This window comes from Diprion similis, chromosome 1, assembly GCF_021155765.1.
Source record: "Diprion similis isolate iyDipSimi1 chromosome 1, iyDipSimi1.1, whole genome shotgun sequence".
NCBI lineage: Eukaryota > Metazoa > Arthropoda > Insecta > Hymenoptera > Diprionidae > Diprion > Diprion similis.
In genome coordinates this window covers 4,854,353-4,874,188 of record NC_060105.1, presented here as the reverse complement: position 1 = coordinate 4,874,188, position 19,836 = coordinate 4,854,353, and the positions used below count along the sequence as shown (strand labels likewise).

At 42.3% G+C, this 19,836-nt stretch overlaps 1 protein-coding gene across 2 annotated transcripts; it reads right to left on the bottom strand.

Moving 5' to 3' along the window:
* Positions 1–525: 525 nt before the first annotated feature.
* On the bottom strand, positions 526–19,802 carry LOC124404533 (chorion peroxidase). 2 transcript variants are annotated; one of them, XM_046878745.1, is made up of 17 exons: positions 19,207–19,802; positions 15,708–15,908; positions 12,749–12,828; positions 11,162–11,255; positions 10,639–10,830; positions 10,193–10,389; positions 9,249–9,501; positions 8,684–8,829; positions 7,473–7,714; positions 6,987–7,119; positions 6,722–6,849; positions 6,525–6,634; positions 6,337–6,429; positions 6,084–6,253; positions 5,757–5,865; positions 5,582–5,681; positions 526–2,796 (listed from the first exon to the last, which is right to left on the bottom strand). In XM_046878745.1, the coding sequence occupies exons 1-17, from the start codon at positions 19,215–19,217 to the stop codon at positions 619–621; spliced, it is 4,437 nt and encodes a 1,478-aa protein (XP_046734701.1). In that variant the 5' UTR covers positions 19,218–19,802; the 3' UTR covers positions 526–618. The 2 variants fall into 2 exon arrangements, with proteins under 2 accessions (XP_046734701.1, XP_046734709.1); XM_046878753.1 differs by lacking the exon at positions 526–2,796 and adding an exon at positions 3,653–4,843 and having other exon boundaries at positions 19,207–19,756.
* Between the last annotated feature and the right edge of the window lie 34 nt (positions 19,803–19,836).

Below are 19,836 nucleotides of genomic sequence, written 5' to 3'. Positions count from 1 at the left end.
TTATTCTTAATTAATTATCATGAACCGCCAGGCGAATGCCAGTCGTCATCTTTCGAATAAGGCACCGCTACGAAAACAGGAAGCAAAGCTGTGCACTTCGAAGAAAGAGGAACACCGGATTTTATATCACGAATTATACAACGATAAAATTAAATTTCAAATAAATTGACCAAGTTTGAGGTGAGGGTTACATATGATGTAAATAATCGCGAAAATTACTCATCACACGACATATTATACCTACATCAATAATTAATTTCCAACAATTTATTTACCGCACTTTTTAATTATTACAATACTGCTCATCGCAAAAAGTACTTTTCAAACATGACATTCGTTAAACGTCACCGTTATACTTAAATCGCACGTGAACGTATGTCGTTCGTATTTTTTTTTTTTTTTGTACATATGATTCTCCAAAGAAAGTATATTTTGTGACCGAAGTATCATGTAAATTTCTTAGAATTTCAATTTTTACGTGCGGTTCCACTCTATGCATTAATTAAGACTGAGAACTTTTCATCTTTACTTCATTATATAATAAAAATTAGTCAACGAACTTACAAGCCTGATTATACCAAACTCATAACAACAGTACCGTATACATCTCAAGATAATTTACGTATTTTCTTTTTTCTTCGGACTACTGTATTCAAGTGTCCAGTAATTTTTGTACATAGCCGGCATTTTTCCCTCCTTTTTCGCCTTTTCAGCGATTTTATCATCGAGCCTAGAGACGTCATCTTTCCGGTCAAGAATGGTGCCCAGAGTTTCGTAAACTTCACGGAGCGATTCATCGCTCGGTTCATCGTCGGCCTTGATCTCTGATTTTTTTTTCTTCTCGAGGAAATCCGCTGGGCCTTCGTTGTCGTCGTCTGACCATTGCCCGTAGTACGCATCGTCCTCAACCTTGGCAGGCTCGGATCCATTCCGTTCATCTCCAGTCCCAAACATTCTCTCATAGGTCTTTTCATGCGCGTAAGGATCCTCGTGAAGATCGTCGGTTTTGACGACGAAGGACGAAGCGGGAAGTCGTTCTTCCTCATCCTCGTCTTCGTAGTATCCGGCAAAGGGAGTATCGGTAGTGGAGGAACTAAAGACTCGGTCAAACTCCTCGAAGAAATTCGGAGGTACAACCGTGGCACCCTGTCCAGCGGTTTTCTCCTCGCTTTTCCCACCCTCGTTTCGAATCTCCTCGCTCTCCCCGCTCTCCTGGATCACCGGAATTTTAAGAAGTTCGAAATCCTTGTCCCAGACTTTACCCGCGTCTCTTTTCACCGGTTCGTTGTTCTCGCGGACGGTGACTCGTCTGCTGCCTTGGTGCTCGTTCACGTCTCCTCTTGTCTTGTTCTTTTTGTCAACGGCTGCGGTTTCTCTCTCGATTTCTTTGAACAACTCTTCAAGATCGAACGGTTTCTTGTAATCCTCAATGTCGAACCGCAACGTTTCGAAATCAAACGGCTCCTCCTGAGCCTCGGAGTTACGGACCTCATCCTTGGCTGTCGAATATTCATTCTCCCCTTCCTCTTGTCGCAGCGCTCCGTTATCGTCCCCTTCTTCGTCCGTTTCTTCTCTCAGTTCATCCTGTTCCTCCTGTTCCTCCGCCTCCTTCTGCACTTCGTCACTATCCCCGACGTCGTCGTCGAGAACAATAATTTTCGGCATCCTCGGTCGCTCCTCGACGACGACGGGTACTTCCGGATCAACGACGTCCGCTTCTTCGTTCGGGTACTCGACGTACCTGTCCTTCGCCACCCTTCGGTCGTCCTTGTCGAGACTCTGCTCTCGCTGATCGGTGTAATCGGGCACTTCGACGTAGGGTATCATGTCCGGATTGTAGGGAGGTATATCGGCGGGATAACCGTTTGCGTCTTTTGGCGCGTCGGCCGTTTTCCCCTGCACGCCCTTCTGATGATCCTGAAGGTTTATGTAGGTCTGATTCTTCGTGTTTTCGTCGGTCCGCGCGGCCACTTTGGGATGCTCGACGGTCTCGTCGACAGGAACAATCGGCGCCCCGGTCGTGGTTCGCATCAAGTCAACATCCGGTATCGGCTGGCCGTTTCTGTAATACTGCCGAGAGCTTTTCGAGTCCTTTTCCGGAGCCGGAGGCGGCAAATTTAGGTCCGAAATCTCGCTCGCCGCGGTCTCGTTGCACTCCTTGAAGACGGGCGTGTAGCCCGATTTCCTGGACTTCATTTTTCCCGCTATTCTTCCGACGGGATTTTGTCCCCCATCAGCGTTGACCTGGCGCTTCGACCTGCGAAGAGGAATCTGGCTGCTCTGGGTCCCTTCGTCGCGACGATTACGCGTCAGTATTTCCATTATCCTGAAAATATTCTCTGGATCGGTTTGACTAACTTTTTTCACAGTCGTTTTGGGCAGGTCGACAGGAGCTTCGCTAGGACTTTTGGATAATTTGTTGACTAGGGTTTTCAAAAATTGAGGTTTCTCTTCGGTGATATCATTCATCGGGGAAATTGCTACCTCTGAATTCTCGAAGAAGTAGCCTGCCTCTGGCATGGCGTAAATCTGGGTCGAACGCTGCATCATCAGCCACGGTGAACCGATAGATTTTTCATTGGGTTTCGGTTTTGGTTTAGTTTCCGGGGTGACTGGTGAGGCGGATGTTTTTGACGGGCGGAGGCCGGCTAATCCTAGAATCTTAGCGACCGTTACCGACGTCTTTTTAGGCTCTGACACCAAGTTATTCTTGCTTTCAGACGCCTTAGGCATCCTGGCGTAAACCAAGGGCGGCATTGGCTTAGGTACAGGCATGACGAAAGGTCCAGGGAAGTTCTGAAAATAATACGAGATACCCACGATAGATTTAATAATCTGTGATAGTCGTTCGATAAATCCTAAGGCTATGAATACATCACGCCTGAAAGTGTTGGTATATTTACACAGTGCTCAAAATTGTAAAGCCCATTTACTTTGTCTATTTCTTGGTACTTTCTCGATTTAGATATTGGAAAAATTAGGCCTCCTAAACGTAATGCAATTTACAAACAAATTTCTACGTTACCCTGCATAAATACGAATTTCGGATGTCTATTATTTACAAACAAAATATAAATCTTGAATAATGTAATACTCACCGAACTATTTTTTAAGGCATATTTGCACTGCACACGTTAAAAATTCTACGCGTTCTCAGGTCCTTCACAACCATTCTCCCAAGCAAATATACGTGGATATAAAATATTTTTGGGAATTACGTGAATGTATTACGGAATTATAATTTCGATTGGTTGAGATTGGTCTGAATAAATAAAACTTGCGCTTAGAAATTTCTCACGCATCGAGGCGTCAGGTCAGGTTGAGAAGCAGCCTGTCTGCACGTGGTAAAAATCACGCCCGTATATTTCATCCTTGTGGAGATCGACACGTACGGTCGCTTCCTATTGCAAAATGGACCTCGAACAGAGTCGGAAAGTGAACGGAGGAGGTGAGAGAAGGTAGGAAGCTGATCGGTAAAGGGAAAGAATGGCTCGAGAAAATGCGCGAACAATTGATAATCGATCAATCAATCAATCAATCAATCAATCAATCAGTCAATCAGTCAATCAATCGTGCATTGTGCAATTATATACATACATATAGGATACATGTATATTGAATATCCGATATTTTACACTTATACGCAATACACTTACAAAGTGAATTCCATACTTTATTCTTTCGGCGATGGTAAATTATTATACGTATGTATGTACAAAATCGCGCGTATTATATAACATCATCATAAAATATCGCGCAATACATATATATATTTACATTACATACTACGATATACACCTACAATACATAAATACCGGTGTATTCAATCGTGGGTATATAATAAAATAGTTCAACTATATATAAATACTTGATGCAGGCGGGTGCGGATTGTGGGTAACTCAATCGGATGGGTGCTGGTTTTGTATACACATTTCGTACGCATGTAATAATATATTCCAGTACGCAGTATACGTTTACATACATACCATTCGTAGTTCTATCTATACATAATACGTGTACATAGATTTATTTATGATGCAATGATTAGCTTATTGATTGATAATACGCTAGACATTTTCCCACCTCAAAGTAACACGTCATATTTCTTTAACATTATCGGTATAACGTACGTCTGGCATAGAAAGAAGTACCTATGCCATATGCTTCGTCATTTTCGATCAAATTTTCTACTTTCTATTGTATTTACCGACGTTCTCTATTTGTTGAGTGCAAAGGTATCACTCAGCATGAATACTCAAAGCTACTGATTATATAGATTTTAAATATTGAAGCGAAGTGAAAGTAAAAGTAAAAGAGTCATGTCGAGAAAAGAATATTAATTGAAAGTATAATGACTCGCGGTTTACCAAATACCCTGTTTAAAGTACAAATAGGTCGTCGTGTTTACGTCAGTATCGAAACTACACATTTTTGCTAGAGATTTAGTCTTTCAGGCACAGTCCCGATGTTGCAATTAATAATTGATTAAATAAATCTACTCAAAAGTAAACATTGGTTATATTCGTGATCAGAAAAATATATATATAATGTATATTGCGTGCAGTGCAGGTGTGCGGCGCTGATGGTGCGTGAAGTTCGTGAAGTTTTGGCGAAGTTTGGTGGTAATCCATTGGCAAGGGAAAATTTATAAACGATAATGGAAAAAGAAATAACCAAAGGTTTACTCTTGGGTGAGCAGGGTTTCTAGATAAGAGGCGATGCTGTTTACGTTTGCAAAGAAGATTTGTGAGATGACATTTTCTCCGTGGTTTGACGGTGTTGGAAATGAGAGCACCGAATCACTGGCAGGTAATTGAAACGATTGTTTCTCCATCGACAATTGCTACGGTATGTAAAAACAACAAGAATTTTCCTAGTTAATTTGTTACACAGAGTATAACAGCAAGAAACAGAAGTGATAGTATCAAAAGAGAAGAGAGTCCAGCTATTTACGTGATGCAGGAAAGATAATAAGTTTCATGATAACAGGTATTGTAATACATTAAGCAGGTAAAAAAGTTTGATTATTATTATTTAGGTGAAACTATGAAGAAAAAAAATGAGCACAAAAATGAGTAAATTAAATGTTAATAAAGTGTGAAAAAAACGTTTGAAAAAATTAGACACATTTAATAACTATCTATAGTGAAATCAAGATGAAAATAACTACAAGGCGAATTCGAGAAGCAATAAGGGTACGCTAACATTTTCGCTAAACCTATGCAAATCGTCCAAATTTTTTTACTACTGCAGTAAAATTACTCTAATAGAAATACCAAAATTAAAAATTGAAAGATACGAAAAAGTTCTGTTGAAAGAATAGTTGAATTGTTTAACATAAAACGGAGGAATAAAATTACAAATGAAGAATAGGGATAAAGGTAATTGTTCGACTTGGATGTTTGAATAATGATTGGAAATTGCCCGCGGTCAAAAGTGACAACGGAATCAATAACACTATGAACTAATGTAAGTTCTAAAAACTAGTTTCTAATTTCTACCCACACTCTTACAGGATGCTGAGGTGTACCTTTCATATCTACTTGCCCAGGTGCGAATACTGCTCGGCAATATTACTCACGTATTGGGCGGCGTGCGCCGTTTGCGGTGACGGAAACTCGGCCCATTTGCTAAAATCGATGCTAGGTAAAATGCCACTTCGACAAGGAACCCTTGGATTTCTAAAATCAAAAACCGTAAGGTAAGAGACGAGAAAAGCGAAGTTAAGTCGTCCGGCTTACACTAGATTTACTTACATTTCGTGATCGGGAAGAACCATCGGGTAAATTTGTATCGTATCGATAAGATCCGTATTGTCGCAAATCAGTCTTGCCATTCTGGATTTCCGAATTTCAGTGAGTTGTTCTGAGAAAAATAAAACGATGATGGTTGAAAAATAATTTCATATTAATCTCTAATCTTGAATTTGCTGCAACGTTTTATTAAATTCTGTATCGATTATTATCAACAATTATGGATAAAGATACTGCAGCTATTGTTGATATTAAAAACTGATCATTTTTTCTATCCGCAAGGTTGTTTTGCCGATAATTTGTATGAATTTATCCAAAATTACTGCCTACCAGGAGTGAACGAAGACGGCTGGTTTGGCAGTTCGTACCAAAAGCGATCCCCGCGTCTCGAGTAGCTGAATTGCGTTGCGATAATGCAAGCGAAAGTGGGACCCAACATGCTACCTGGTAGCGGTCTCTCAGAGACACCACCGGACCATAAATCGACGTCAGAGGGATGCCTAAAATGGAAGATATTTTTATTTTCGAACACGTTCAACTCCTACTCACCGATTAATTTTTTAATAAGTAAACGTATACTAACTCAAATATCGAACTGTATCGCCTGATGGTTTCGTTTGGCATGGATCCGAAGAGTTCTTCAAAGCTGTCAGCACCAGGAAGTCCGCAGAATTTTCTGTCGAAAAAAGCAACAATTTATAAGATATAAATCTAACGAAAGCCAGTCTCTTTTTCACAACAAATATGTTTGCGTATATTATTCCTGATTACCTAAACTCCATGTAGCTAGGAAGTCCGAATTCTCGACCACGCTGCATATTGAACGACACTAAATCCATACCGAATTTCGCGCCAACTTTTTTGAACAGATGATTGGTGACCTGAAGGAAACAAGGCAAAGGAAAGGAGGGTAAAATTGCAATCGAGACTTTAATATGCAGGGATTCCAACTTCACCCCAATACTGACCTCTTGGGTGATAGAATCGTCCATAGCCTGAGCGACCTGGTTCATCAGGCCCATAAAATATTCGTCCAAGACCCCAGCGCGGTAGAGATCGTACGGTCTTCGGATAAGATCGGAGAGCCGTTTGGACGCTGAAAGAAAGTTAGCGAAATAATTCCTTCGTCCATTGCTTCGAAGTTGATCAATATTTTTGACGACGGAATATTACTTGTTGAAGTATCGAAGTATAACCACACAGTGGTCCCAAATATCAAGTGCCCATACGTACCGATGAACTTGTGAGCTTTGCTCCACCTTTCGACGGCCGTTGGGAGCAACGAATGACCAAATCTGTACGCTGCGGCTGCAAACGCATCTAAGACCCCCGGGTTTACGCTCGGGTCGTAGCCGTCCCAGTATCCCTGCATTTTGAAATGAAACAGCGAAGTTTTAGCCGCGGTTTGTGAATAACAGAAGAAACTATAGAGCAATGCTTAACAGAATGAACACTCCGTAAAAAGAATCGAATCTGGTTTGATAAAAGAAAGTTCTACACCGGGATTCCAACTCCCCCATAAATAATCAGTAAACTGGAACATATGGAAGGTGTTTGACATTGATTGTCAGTCGTTCTAGCTGTAGGCATTTTAAGACGCAATATAATATATGTATAGGGAAGGGATGGAGCCGAACGGGTGTACGTGTAGTCGGTATGTTATACGCGTTAAGAAAGCAGAAATTGCGTAATAAGTAAAACGTATGGTTGTAAAATTACGTCTTTCTCAAGCAGGAGGCCAAACTTCTCCATGACCTCCTTTCCGAGCAAAATTGGGAGAAATTCGTTATAGGTGACGTGCTGGATCTCGGCAATTACGATACGTCTTGCCTCCTGGAATATCGTCTCGTCGTCCCAGTGAGGATTAACCTGGGCCAGGGCGTTGGCTGCCCGGTTATGCTCTCTGGCCAGCAGCGTGTGCATACAGGTCAGCACCAGCTGCTCGTTGACTCGAATCTCACCTGCGAAATGCCAAAAATCCAACTCAACAAGTTGCCAACATTTCCTGCCGATTGTAGCGTCGAAATTTTATTCATCTGCAGCGATTATTCGACACATGTATAATCAATTCAATACACTAAAGGTCGGCTTTTATGTTTAATTTTTTAACAAGCTACGCCACCCTTTTCGAACGATCAAAGTTTCTTCCTCACCTCCTCACCTTGATTTTTAGCTGATATACAGCCAAGATATTTCTATTAAATAGTGACTATACTGTACATCGTTACATTTGTCTTGGATGTCAGTTAAAACTTCGGAGTGCCAAAAAAAGAGGGAGAAAAAAAATACGATGTAAAAAGGAATTAATTAATTATCCTAAGGGCCCGGTTGAAAATAAATATACATAAATAAATAATTATCATACCGACCATGATAATATACGTTCTGAATATATGCAAAGATTAAGATAACGTTAACGATATTCGGATGATCATGGAATAATAATTCGAAGGGAAAATTGTCGAAAAATTGTAGTAATACAAACGATCGATAACGGGGACACTCCCTATAAATGATAAGAAATTCTTGCAGCATAATATGTGTTACGTACCTGGGGGACGTGCGTTAGCACGTATAAAGAGCTGTTCGAAATTCTTCTTATAAGTAATGAACTTCTCACGTGACAAGTTGCGATTAGAAAGTTATTCATAGTGGAAGTAAACATTTGTGGGGATAACTTGTTAGTTAATTGACCAATGTTTTAGAAATAACCGGATCGGTTGCTTACGCGACTGAACGTGTATTATGCATGCATGCGATTATTAATTTACATAGGATAATCAACCGTCGCTGTCCATTATTACCTCGTTCTTGACTATAAACGAAACAAGGTTTAATGATCGATTATACCTAAAGAGCGCAATGGACGAGCCACGATTGTGAAGCAACCGTTTCAAATCAGGGTGAGAAGTCAAACGGAGGAAACTTACCGGCCTCGAAGCAGTACATGGAACGGTTAGGCCTGGTGCAACCTTCATCAGGAATGTCGAGCTTCAGGGGCAGCAAATCTTTAAGTCCGTATTCAGAAAATACGGGGTTCATACGTAACAGTCCGCCATATCCGGTCCGCAGTTTTCTGTTGAAGGAATTTGTCATTTAGGTTCATATCGTTTCAATTTATTCATTGATACGGTATCAGCGGATAAGAAGTTGAATAAAAAGTTGAATCGATCTTTAAAAACCGTTGCCGCGACGGATTACGCATAATATTCCAGTTACACCCACGACATCGTGAATTTCGCAATGTTTACTGTTTCTGGGTCAACAGAACCGATAATTCGTTGACACCTTAGTGTAACTTGATCAATTGAGTTAACCTTGATAGCCCTTTTTTCTATCTCCCTTGTCGCAATTAAGTTGTACACACCTCTTACGATATCCTTGACGACATTGATGGTGCAATTGCGTTAGGTACACGCTCGCATGAATGTCGGCAAAGACGTTACGTGTCAAGTGGAAATGCATCAGAGATCAATTTGGTCAAGTGATTTTTACCTCGCAAAAGCGTCCGACACTCCGTAAACCGTGTTGCCGTCTAGGACTCCGGTGAGGAGGTTGAACTGGACGCGAGAACCGAGGCGACATCCGGGTCGAGGAGCTGGGAAACCTCGAACAAAGTCCATGCAGCGTACCCCGAACAGTCTGTAGAAGTAATCGTCCTCCGGTATCAGGATCTCGTTGCAGTAAGGATTTTTCAGGTGTGGCGGCCTGTGGCAGCACTCCTCGGGATCGTTTCGGTTCAACAAGTCTGTGTAGGCATGTTATTAAAATCTAGTTAACCTTGTTTCTTTTTTTTCTTCATTTTCTTCATTCGTCCACAAAGTTGGTTCTTTAAAAATTTCAATAGAATGTGCGAAATCAACTTTCACGCAATCATCATTATATATATATATATATATATACGGATACAATGTGCATTCGCAGATTGGCGAAGGACCTGGGAATGAAAGGATTGCACCGAGTCAATAAACTCGCACTTTCTCGTGCAATTAGGGTATAATTTTTGTAAGTGACCATTGTGATGATCACTCTCTCAATTTTTTAACGGCACGGTGTAAGTATAACGGTATTGTGTTATTAGAAAGGGCGCGGGATGAAATCACCGTAAATGAACCGTTGAAACAGACCATAATCACAGTATAGCGAATGAACATAATTGTGAGCAGATCGAGGCGTTCGTTCGCCGGTGTATTTACGATCTGTTCAAAAAATGATAGCCGTCGTAAAAAAATGGATGCGCAACAACCGGAGAAAAGGAGCAAGAAAGTTTGGAGTTATTATTACCGAACAATGCTTCAGGTAGATACATTGGAAAGGGAAACGGCGTATAAGTTTCGTGCTTCGAAAATTCATGGGCACGTTTATGAATCAGCTGTGTAAAATGTCGTGACAGCCCGAGGACCAAATAAGAAATATCTAATTTATACGAAGGTACTTACCTAACGGTGTGGCGGTCAAAGTGTAGTCGTGATCCATAAACTGGCCCCAAGCGATGACCATGACAGTACCGGCATGGTCGTGATAACCTTCGTCAGGGTGCATGGTGCGAGAAACAACACGGGCCAAAGGTAGCTGATTTCCGGTGACAGATACTCTGGGCGAGTTTATGCCGTCCGAATACCTCGGAGGCAGAAGTCTAAGGCGAAGGCCAACGAAGGTCTTTATTAAGCAGGTATTTCAAAATGATCAAACACCTCGCAGTCGGTGCCGTTTGCTACCGCCAAGGCAGAGGTGAACGTCCGTCAAGAGTACCGCTCGAGAGGATGCAGATTACCGTTGCAATCTCTCTCTCGCTCTCTCTTTCTCTCGGGTGTGTCATTAATCTTATTTATAAAAATCAAGCAAAAGAAAACAGACTAACTGTAAGCGAAAACGTTTCTGTTACCTTGAGAACGGCGTCATAGTTGCTCCCCACGTAGGGTTTTCCAGATTCGTACAAAGTCCGTCGTATCGCCGATATTTTCCTGGACGGCACTCGACGTTGCTCAGGAATGCTGGGCAGACTTCGCGAATCAATGTTTTCGACGTATCGATGAGCGGAAGCCCCTTTTCGATGTCGTCGTAAGTTAGTCCGTACCTAAACGATTAGGGAATGTTTTATTGTTTTTCATCATCCCCCTTTCTCTCATCGAGGTTCACAAATATTGAATTAAATACAAAAGTGTGGCATATGGCTTGAAATACTTGACACCAGAAGTGATGAAAAATTTTACTATCAATTTCAGAAGTTTATGACTGGTTTTACGACAACACTTGCGGATCTCCTCTTAGCCGATGCTTTCTGACCGAGGTCCCTTTTGTAAGCTGAAATGGTCCGGTATCAAATATTCAAGACCTGGATATACTCTGCGATAAGTTGAAAGAAAAATTCTTTGCAGAGAATAACTATTAAACAGTGTCAGACATACTTTTGCGCCAGGTTCGTAGAGATGTCCAAAAGGAGTTCGCCGACTGTGGCCAAGTCCTCTCCACGCCATGTTTCGGTGTTGGGCTGAGCAACGTCTGCACAACGCAAGAAAATAGACATTTGTAAAGTCAAAGATAGAAGCAATAGAAGAATAGATAGAAGTCCATAAAATGCCCAATTGTGAGTAAGGACAACAATAAATCTCGCACAGCAGCATTTGTGACAGTTTAGTTAATTACGTTGTGACGTTTCAGTAGCTAATTTAATCTTCCTCTAATGTCGCACGCCTTTTCAAACCGTATATAAATATAAATACCGGTAAAATATTTGGGGAGAAATGCAAGGAGAAACGAGAGCACGGGGGAAAGTGAGTCAGGATGACGAAGCGTATTTTTTCTCTGGATAAATTTGTAAATCGCGGTCACGGAATTTTCACAATCATTATACAGAAGGCAATCTTACGCGCAGTAATTAGATTAGTTGTGGCCTATATTGGCTGTACTTATTACGAACTACCATGATGAATTATTTTTTTCCCCCACTAGAGTGCCTTATATAATTTACGAAGTTTTTAGATAATAAGCTAGTAAGAGCTGGTAAACATAAATCGTAACCGTTAATTAACCCTGAGTTTTTCCCCTTCCATCGAACTCGCAGCGAATGAATCTATTATATTTAACTTCACATACCTACTTACATACTCTAGAACTACAAACTTTACAACACAATTTCATAACAGCTGTATAACAATACCAACAAATTATACGGAGAAAATCTTCATCGTACATAATCTGAATCTTCTTCAACTTTTCTATTCGGAAATTGGACTATAATAACTTGACTCTGAAGGTTGTCGGTATAAAGTAACCGACTTTGGCCTGTTTAGAAATCGGTGAAAATTAGTTGCTCGTCTTATACGAGTAAATGAAGGCAAACTTTGACTAGACTCTTGAGAAAAAAAAAAAAAATAAATAATGGTCCTCCATTCTCATTCATAAGAGTGTGTCCAGATCTGCGTAATGTAAAGCGATTTAATTCAGCAACTATGAACGTGTCGCCGACGTTAACTAGCACTTACCGACCTATTTGTGGTCCGTAAACAAAGTGGTCGACCTCACTCGCGGTGCTTGCATTAAGTATTGAGAAACCGTAGTGTAACGAACGGACATTTTTGCACCGATAAACACACGTAGGTATTCACCTGCACTAGCCCGTAGGCTGCGGTCGACTCTGCTTTGAGACGATCAAACAAGCTGCGGCGATAGCTCCGTCTGGATTTGTCTCTAGTTAACCATCGATACATTCTGTATCGACTGTCCGGCTAAGTGCCTAATTGTCAACCGCATTATTTCATTCTCAAGAATAAATTTTTGTTCTCAACGCGGTATTTTCTGCACATATGCCTTTCACAGCGGTTACATGATATAGTGAATAACTGGTTCGCCTGTTAATATACGCAGGAAAATTCCCAGCGCGATAGGCATTGCATAGATTTGATCTACAATATTTTTCTCCAACGCGTAACGCAGCCAGGGAAAAAGTAAAAGATGAAAGCAAAAAAAAAAAAAAAAAGAAAAAAAATACTTACTGATGCGTTTGCGAGCTTCAATGTAGGCGTGGTTCACGGCGTCGTAAGTGATGCAGGTCTGACTTCCGGCAGAAGGTGGGCTGTGAAACGAAGAAGAAAAAGTTAGTGGAAAAATAGATGGAAGATATGTTTGTCAAAGTATGTGGGTAGGGGTATGCACATCATACACAATACGTCGGTATGATGAAGATCACACGTTGAACAGAAAATATTTTGCAAGGAAAAAATGGATGAAAAGATAAATGATAGAAACTAAGTAGCTGGGGATGAATATACGCGTCCTTGTACAGGAATACCGCGTACGTTGGCTTGCGGTTCTATTTACGTAGGGCGAGCATTACACCTGGATTGCGTAAAAGGTGTGTTGTGCGAATTGCGAAGGCTAGGTAATACAAGACGCCGCATGCCAGCGAGAAAAGCGATCTAGGTAAGGATCAGCGCCGGCATCTGGTTTCTGGAACGCAGACAAGGCGTTTCGCGACGTCGGCACGTCAGTCAGTCAGTCAGTCATTCAGTCATTCAGTCAGTCAGTTAGTCGCGGTAACTTGAGTGGATGTAGTTTTCGGTTTCCAGTCAGCGCTGAAAGGGTGTTGCACCACTTCCAAGTGGCCAAAGGCCTCGCCGCAGGCTCTCGAAGATGAACGATTCGGCGTGAGACTAGAGTCAAAGATTGAAGGAATGAAGGAAATACAAAGAACAAGAGTAAGCGACGAAATAAATTGCTACTGTCCGATTAGCAGACACGTATTGTGTAGATACACGTTATAGCCGTAGGTCTCAAGCTTAACAGGTGAAAACTTGCATCCGTTGACTACGAACGAGATAATCTAACGCTAAATACGATCGGAATCATATTCATGTGTTATGAAATATTTAAGAGCTGTCTTGTAAAACGGCTACGGCACGTCGCTCCCGATCACCAACTCGATCTCGGCATCACCTCGAACACAGCTAATGGACATGGTTCGGAAGGGCGGGATTGAAGTGAAAAATCGGTTACTAAAATCTCGACACCACCTTTCAGCTCCATGGTCAAATATGACGCGAGTGAGAATCAATATTTGCATCACAATGAAAGATTGTTGGTCAACTCGCAATCGTCGTTCAAATTTCCATGTCCTGATCACACCCGTGCAACTTTGGCGTTAGGCGTAACGTAATTGGATTGAATGTAGTAAATGCCTGTGGCAGATTTTACCGCGAGAGATAATTGACGAAATGAATAAAGCTAAAAGGCTGGAAATTATATCCAACGGTAGACCGATTGAGGGTCGGATTGATTGTTGAGGCAAAGATTGGCCTGACAATCAGTCAGTTCAAGTCAATCAGGTGTAATTTAGCACTAAATCTTGGCCCCCGAGAGTATCTCCCGAAGCGATATATCCGCTGCTCGATTACTCTATTCGGCTTCCCTTTTCCAGCCAATAAATTTCACGAGTTCTTTACGTCAAGTCTTGGAAGTGAGTAAGTAAGTAAGTAAGTAAGTAAGTACGTAAGTAAGTATATCATGCTAGTCGTTCATTACGGAGTAGCGGCTTATACTCGGTACCGAACTCCACTCGATTGATCATTCGTTATATAATCACGCATACATAAGTTCTTGTACAAGTCTCAGGGGTCTCCATATGGCCAATTTACATTTCACCCGCACTTCCTCCGGGTCTAGATCCGCGTCCTTGAATAAGTGCGGAGGTCGTTCCAAGGGCTTGAATGCGAAGTATCAAGGGAAGAAGAATAACCAAGGAAGATGGACAGCCGTGCAATTAGTTATTTCGATCTTTCGAGGCGAGAAAATGGGTCAGTGCATATGACCTTGCCTTAATTCGTTCAGCCAAATGTATCTGCTGCCGGATGACCGCGTGGATAAATGTAGAAATGCAATTGTATCGCGCAGAGATGATTTTGTCCGGTTAGAGATAAAACTTGGTCCAGATGTGCTCGATGATTTCGACACAAATTCGGCCTTCGACGTGACGGCGGTTTTGCCAGGTTAGAAAGTTCATTTATTAAGTCAGACTTATTTAACCGTTCACATGTGTGTGCGGCTACGATTAAGGTACGTCACATTATACCTACTACACATACATACGTGTTATACATACCCGTTAGAAATACAAACGCGGGCGTAACAATAATTATATGCGTTTAAAAATGACAGGCTCTATTTTCTCCGCACATAGACACGTCATAATACGTATAACGGGTATGTACGCGTTATAACATTACATAGCTACGAGAGTACAAGCGATTATCTACATATTTTCATTCAAAGATAAAGCAGCAACACCGACCGATCAACGGAGAGATTTGGAACGCCGTCGACGCTGCGCTGGTACCCATACATCGAGTGTATATATGTACCTGCGTGCCTTATTGCCGAGGTGCGGCGGAACATGTTCATTCCTCTCGGGTCCGGCTCCATTATTTCGTATCCTCGAGGCATCGATAAAAGCAGTTTTGCCGCGGTTGCACGCGATATGAGATACGAGAGATCTGGTGCACTGAGTAGACGAAGTCTCGTTAATCGTCGGTAGTCGATACCAATGAGATCCAGCTGTCAGCCAAAATGCCCCGAGTAGCAGAAACTCTTGAGTAACATTTTCGCACGTCGTACGCGTCACCGATTCCACCTTCATCCGAACGCCATTCGGGGTGGTTACACATGTCGGTTCGGGAGTGGAACCATGTGTAAAGGCAACCGACGCTATGGGTACTTATTATTAATGCACGCTGCAGCAGGGAGAAAGTGCTCGCACGATATACTACAGCTTTCGTGCGGTGTGATAATAATTGCGAATTAATTAACTCTTGCCTAATCGCTCACGTCGTACTAGCCCTGCGAATATGAACAACCGTATTCCCACGTAAGTAGATTTACATATAACTGGTGATATTCTGCCTACTTGTGGATCCCAGGTGATCCAGGTGCGAACGAATTGAAAAACTGTTTCATACTCACAATGTACCACGCAGCAGGTTGTAGGTGTAATCAAAGGCGCTAGATCTTCCGGGACCGTCGAGAACCAGGGCGCATTCATTACCGATTGTTGAGTAAGCGTCGATGGGCTGATACTGGATTCCCGAACACCTTAGATCGGCTCCGAAAATCGTCACCGCTGCTATCAGAACCGCGGCTAACCGCGTCCGCGGTATCGAGGATCTGAAATCATAGAAACGAAATCATCATAGAGGTGTGATCTTCCGTTGGAAGGCGCAAATAAGTATGGATCCTGACAGCAGTTTCAGCTCCTCCTATTCACTCGATGACCACTCGCAGACACCTACCACCGTGCCGAATCGACTATACATAATATTTATGCCACGTTCCACTTAGACGATCGAAAAACGAGCTTATTACAGGCTATAAATTGTTGTCGTTATGAAATGCACGATATTATACAATGTATACTTCTGTCCGGGGCGATGAATCATACCGCAGTGACACGCATTGTTCATTCTCCGTGTCTCAAACGGCATATAGCTGCTATGCAAATGAATCAAGATCACTTGGTTTTCTTTCTGCCAGATGATTGATTCCTTCTCTGTGCTTTTCGGTATCAGACATTGTTCCTCATTGATACACATGTACAGAATTTGAAAACCAAGTCCAAGAAATCCAACATACAAGGATACATAAAAAAAGAAACATCGTCCTCTTAACCTACGGTAAGAAAGGAAAAAAAAAAAAAAAAAAAAGCGGCAGAAGCGTGGGTGCAGCACAAATGGGCGAGGTGCCGTCATAAATTGAAGTAGTTTTGACACGAGCAACCATATACATATACGATGCTGGAGTTAGTTGGACAAAAGCAGGGCATAGTTATGTCGCGTGAAACACGAGTTCGAAACATGGAAATAGGCTCACTACAAGGCCCGTAATACGGGTATATACAGGCGAAACCGCGAGCACGTGTCTCGAGCAGCCCGTGGGCAGATAGACTGACAGTCGGTTTTAGCAGTTTTAGCGAGTGATCGGTATTGGAAGCTTATCGTGGAGTCCGCTAGCGATTATGCGAAAAAGGTATAAGGTGTAAAAAGGTTGCAGAATACGGTTATGATAATGAAAGATTTGAACGTTAACGATATCCGATGAAATATCTCTGTATCGCGAGACTGTAAAGTAAATATAAATATATTTATACCAATGCCTGTATGCACATGGTCCATTATGTGGTTTCGATACGTATCTTGGTAGCGGCGGCGGTAGAACTCGACGTTATAACGATTGGTTGGCACATAAACTAGTTCGCGGACTGCGCGTGTATACATATAAAACCAATTAAACGGACCTCGGATAACTTTCGAACAATACGCAACTGCTGCAGTTTCACAGTTTAATGAGGTTTTGAGTAAGCTAAGAGTACCCCGATCCCGCGGAGATCATTAAGGCGTTATATTGCCTGTTTAAGGACAGGGTAGTGCGGCGGCCGAATATTCGCTGCATGGAACGAGAGCGCGGTGAGCAGCCTGCAATCAATTGGCTGAGGTGTCGCAATTGCTGGTTTACGCTCACCTGTAATACCCTATTCTTCAAATTACTTAAACTGCGGTTGTCACCGGGTTTATGGAAAGTCGATTGAGACGTTGCCTGGTTTGTGGCCGCTGCAGTTACACGCTTTTACGCTTTCGGGAGCCTCGCGTTTTCCGGCTGACCGCAGAGGCTATCGCCAATGATCGGCGTGCGATTTTTCGCGGAACCTAACCTAACTGCCAAGACCGCGTGATTGTACAATTCACACCAAGGCGTGTTTTTCTTATTCTGTTTCTTTTATTTCTGATAACGATCTCAGGAACGAGGCATGACCGATACTCCCACGAATAAACGAAATCGGTCATGTCTATCCAGCTGTGAAAAATAGCTATAGCATAATAATCTATCTCGGCATCAACATAACGCTTAAAATCATATACAGACAATTAGATCGATTGTCTGTATGAGGGAGGGGGAGGCCTGGAATAACCGAACCGAATCAATTGAAGCGTGACACAAAGATCCAGATTGAGAAGGGGGGAAAGTTGAAATCGGAGACGCGACGAATTTCTTTTCAATCAAACGAATCTTACCGTTTAAAAGGAAAGAGTAGCTTTCAAGGCCCGTTGAATTCTCCGGATGTTATACCGATCCTCGAGACGCGTTGCGTCATTGCAATGCAGCTGGTGACGTCAGCTCTGGAAATCTCTCTGAGCTTCTGAAGTACATATTATCATGTATTTATTCAATTTTCATTAATTTCATAATTTTTTATGTTTCTCTACTGCTCGCTGAACATCTCGACTTTCCCACGCCACGACACGCGTCACGACTTCACGAGATGAATAAATTTCAAGTTAAAAGAAGCGTATTCCGCAAACGTTTCAACAAAATCATGTCAACGGTATGGCGACTTCCTTTCTATTCAACGGTTCTTTATTCTGGCTACTTGTAAATGCATGTGAACGTTCTGATTTGTTCTCTAGATCGCGCGTCCTATTCACTCGTCGATATTTAACTGGAGTAAGTAAGTATCTGAAAACGATATTGCAAAGTCAAAAAATTCCATCTACTTTACATCGGCAAAGAATGGACGAGTTAAAAAATATCTGGCAAATAGAAATTTGGTCGGAATACGATACTCGGTATCGAGAAGTAATCAGAGTAGACATGACGTGGAATTTTGATCTCCGATAAGAAAAGGTCCTCGATTTGTCTAACCGTTGAGCCGATGTGTCCAAACTGGCGATATCCCGGCTTTTGCAAGCCATTCGGAAAGCTGGCTCGGCAAAAACGCGACATGATTGTACAACCAACGGTACCCTTAGAAATGTGCGGTATTGGGTTACAGTGCGTGGTGCCCGTATCGAATTTTGCGGAAGACGATTTTCACTTTTGACACTTAATACGGACGGCGATAGTCACATGCGCTTAAGGTGTCTATGGATGTACGTAAATAACGTTAGTCCTGCGAGTATCGGATCTCCTACGCGATTCTGGTTCACTCGTGCGTACCCGAAGGAAAGAAAGAAAGGAGAATAAGAGAGATGGACTTCATGGGTGATAGAAGGCGATTCCTAACTTCCAAATCATCGCAACTGCCTCGGTGTCAGGCTGCTTTCAACTTCGTCTCGAAGAGTCCAAGAACTGTTATGCTCGTTTTATTGTTAGCTCAATCTAACCGCCTACGGCGAACATCAAGACGGGTACAGTAATCATGGGATGATCCAAATAAAACGAGATATTTTATACTTTCTCGGAGCTGGTTAAACGCCCCTTTCACTTTCAGAGGCTTCAACCACGTCGATGTGTGTATAAATAATACACACATGTACAGTTTAATACCTGGTAATTACAAGTATATAAATCACCATAGAGCGCAGGAATTTTTTTGAAAATTCAAACCAACCAGGAAATGTTCCCTCTGGTAACTTTGATTTCCAAGAGCCAATAAAACGTAAAAAATTCCATTTCACGTTAGTTTCCTCACCTGCGAATCATTCTACCTGCATTTGCTTGTCTTTCGAGGATATTCTCAACAACGATATCACGTTGAGGATAAAATCGTGCGTTGCAGTTGATGCTGACGACGAGAGACTTCGATTGAAGCCGGGACCACCACGACACCACACACTGACTAAATATCACGATTCTCTTACGACTGCGATAAATCGCGATCAAGTGACTTCCCGAAGTGTGCAAGGAGCAACCTGCACGGTACACACAACAGTCGGCCAACTCTGCCCGATGATAATGTTCGACTGTTTAATGCCAAAGAGTATGTTCTAGCGGCTGGTGGTCAACGTAGTTCTTTAACGGGGACGCCGTCCCCTTACCCAGCCGAGACTCCAGGGTGGGATGCGAAAGCTCCCCAAAAGTAGGGGCACGGTGGGGGGAGAACGCCACTCGATTTGTACCTGGAGGACGACTGGCTGCTGCTCGGCTATTTAGACTCACTGTAACTCTCCGTACCTCACCGATGCAACAGTCTTTGGCTTGCAGAGAAGTTTCTTGTGTACGCCTTGAGACGGATCGACTTTCCTTTCTATGGTCTTGTACTTACATCGTACGTCTGCTGCCCTAGATTCCCTTTTCTTCTTCCCAACTCGTCACGTATTCG

Excerpts from the sequence above, each read along its gene's own strand:
- LOC124404533 (XM_046878745.1), bottom strand. Across the intron at positions 10,831-11,161 it reads TCTACGAACCTGGCGCAAAA|GTACGGACTAACTTACGACG; the intron begins GTATGTCTGACA and ends CTAATCGTTTAG. Across the intron at positions 9,502-10,192 it reads TTTGACCGCCACACCGTTAG|ACTTGTTGAACCGAAACGAT; the intron begins GTAAGTACCTTC and ends ATGCCTACACAG.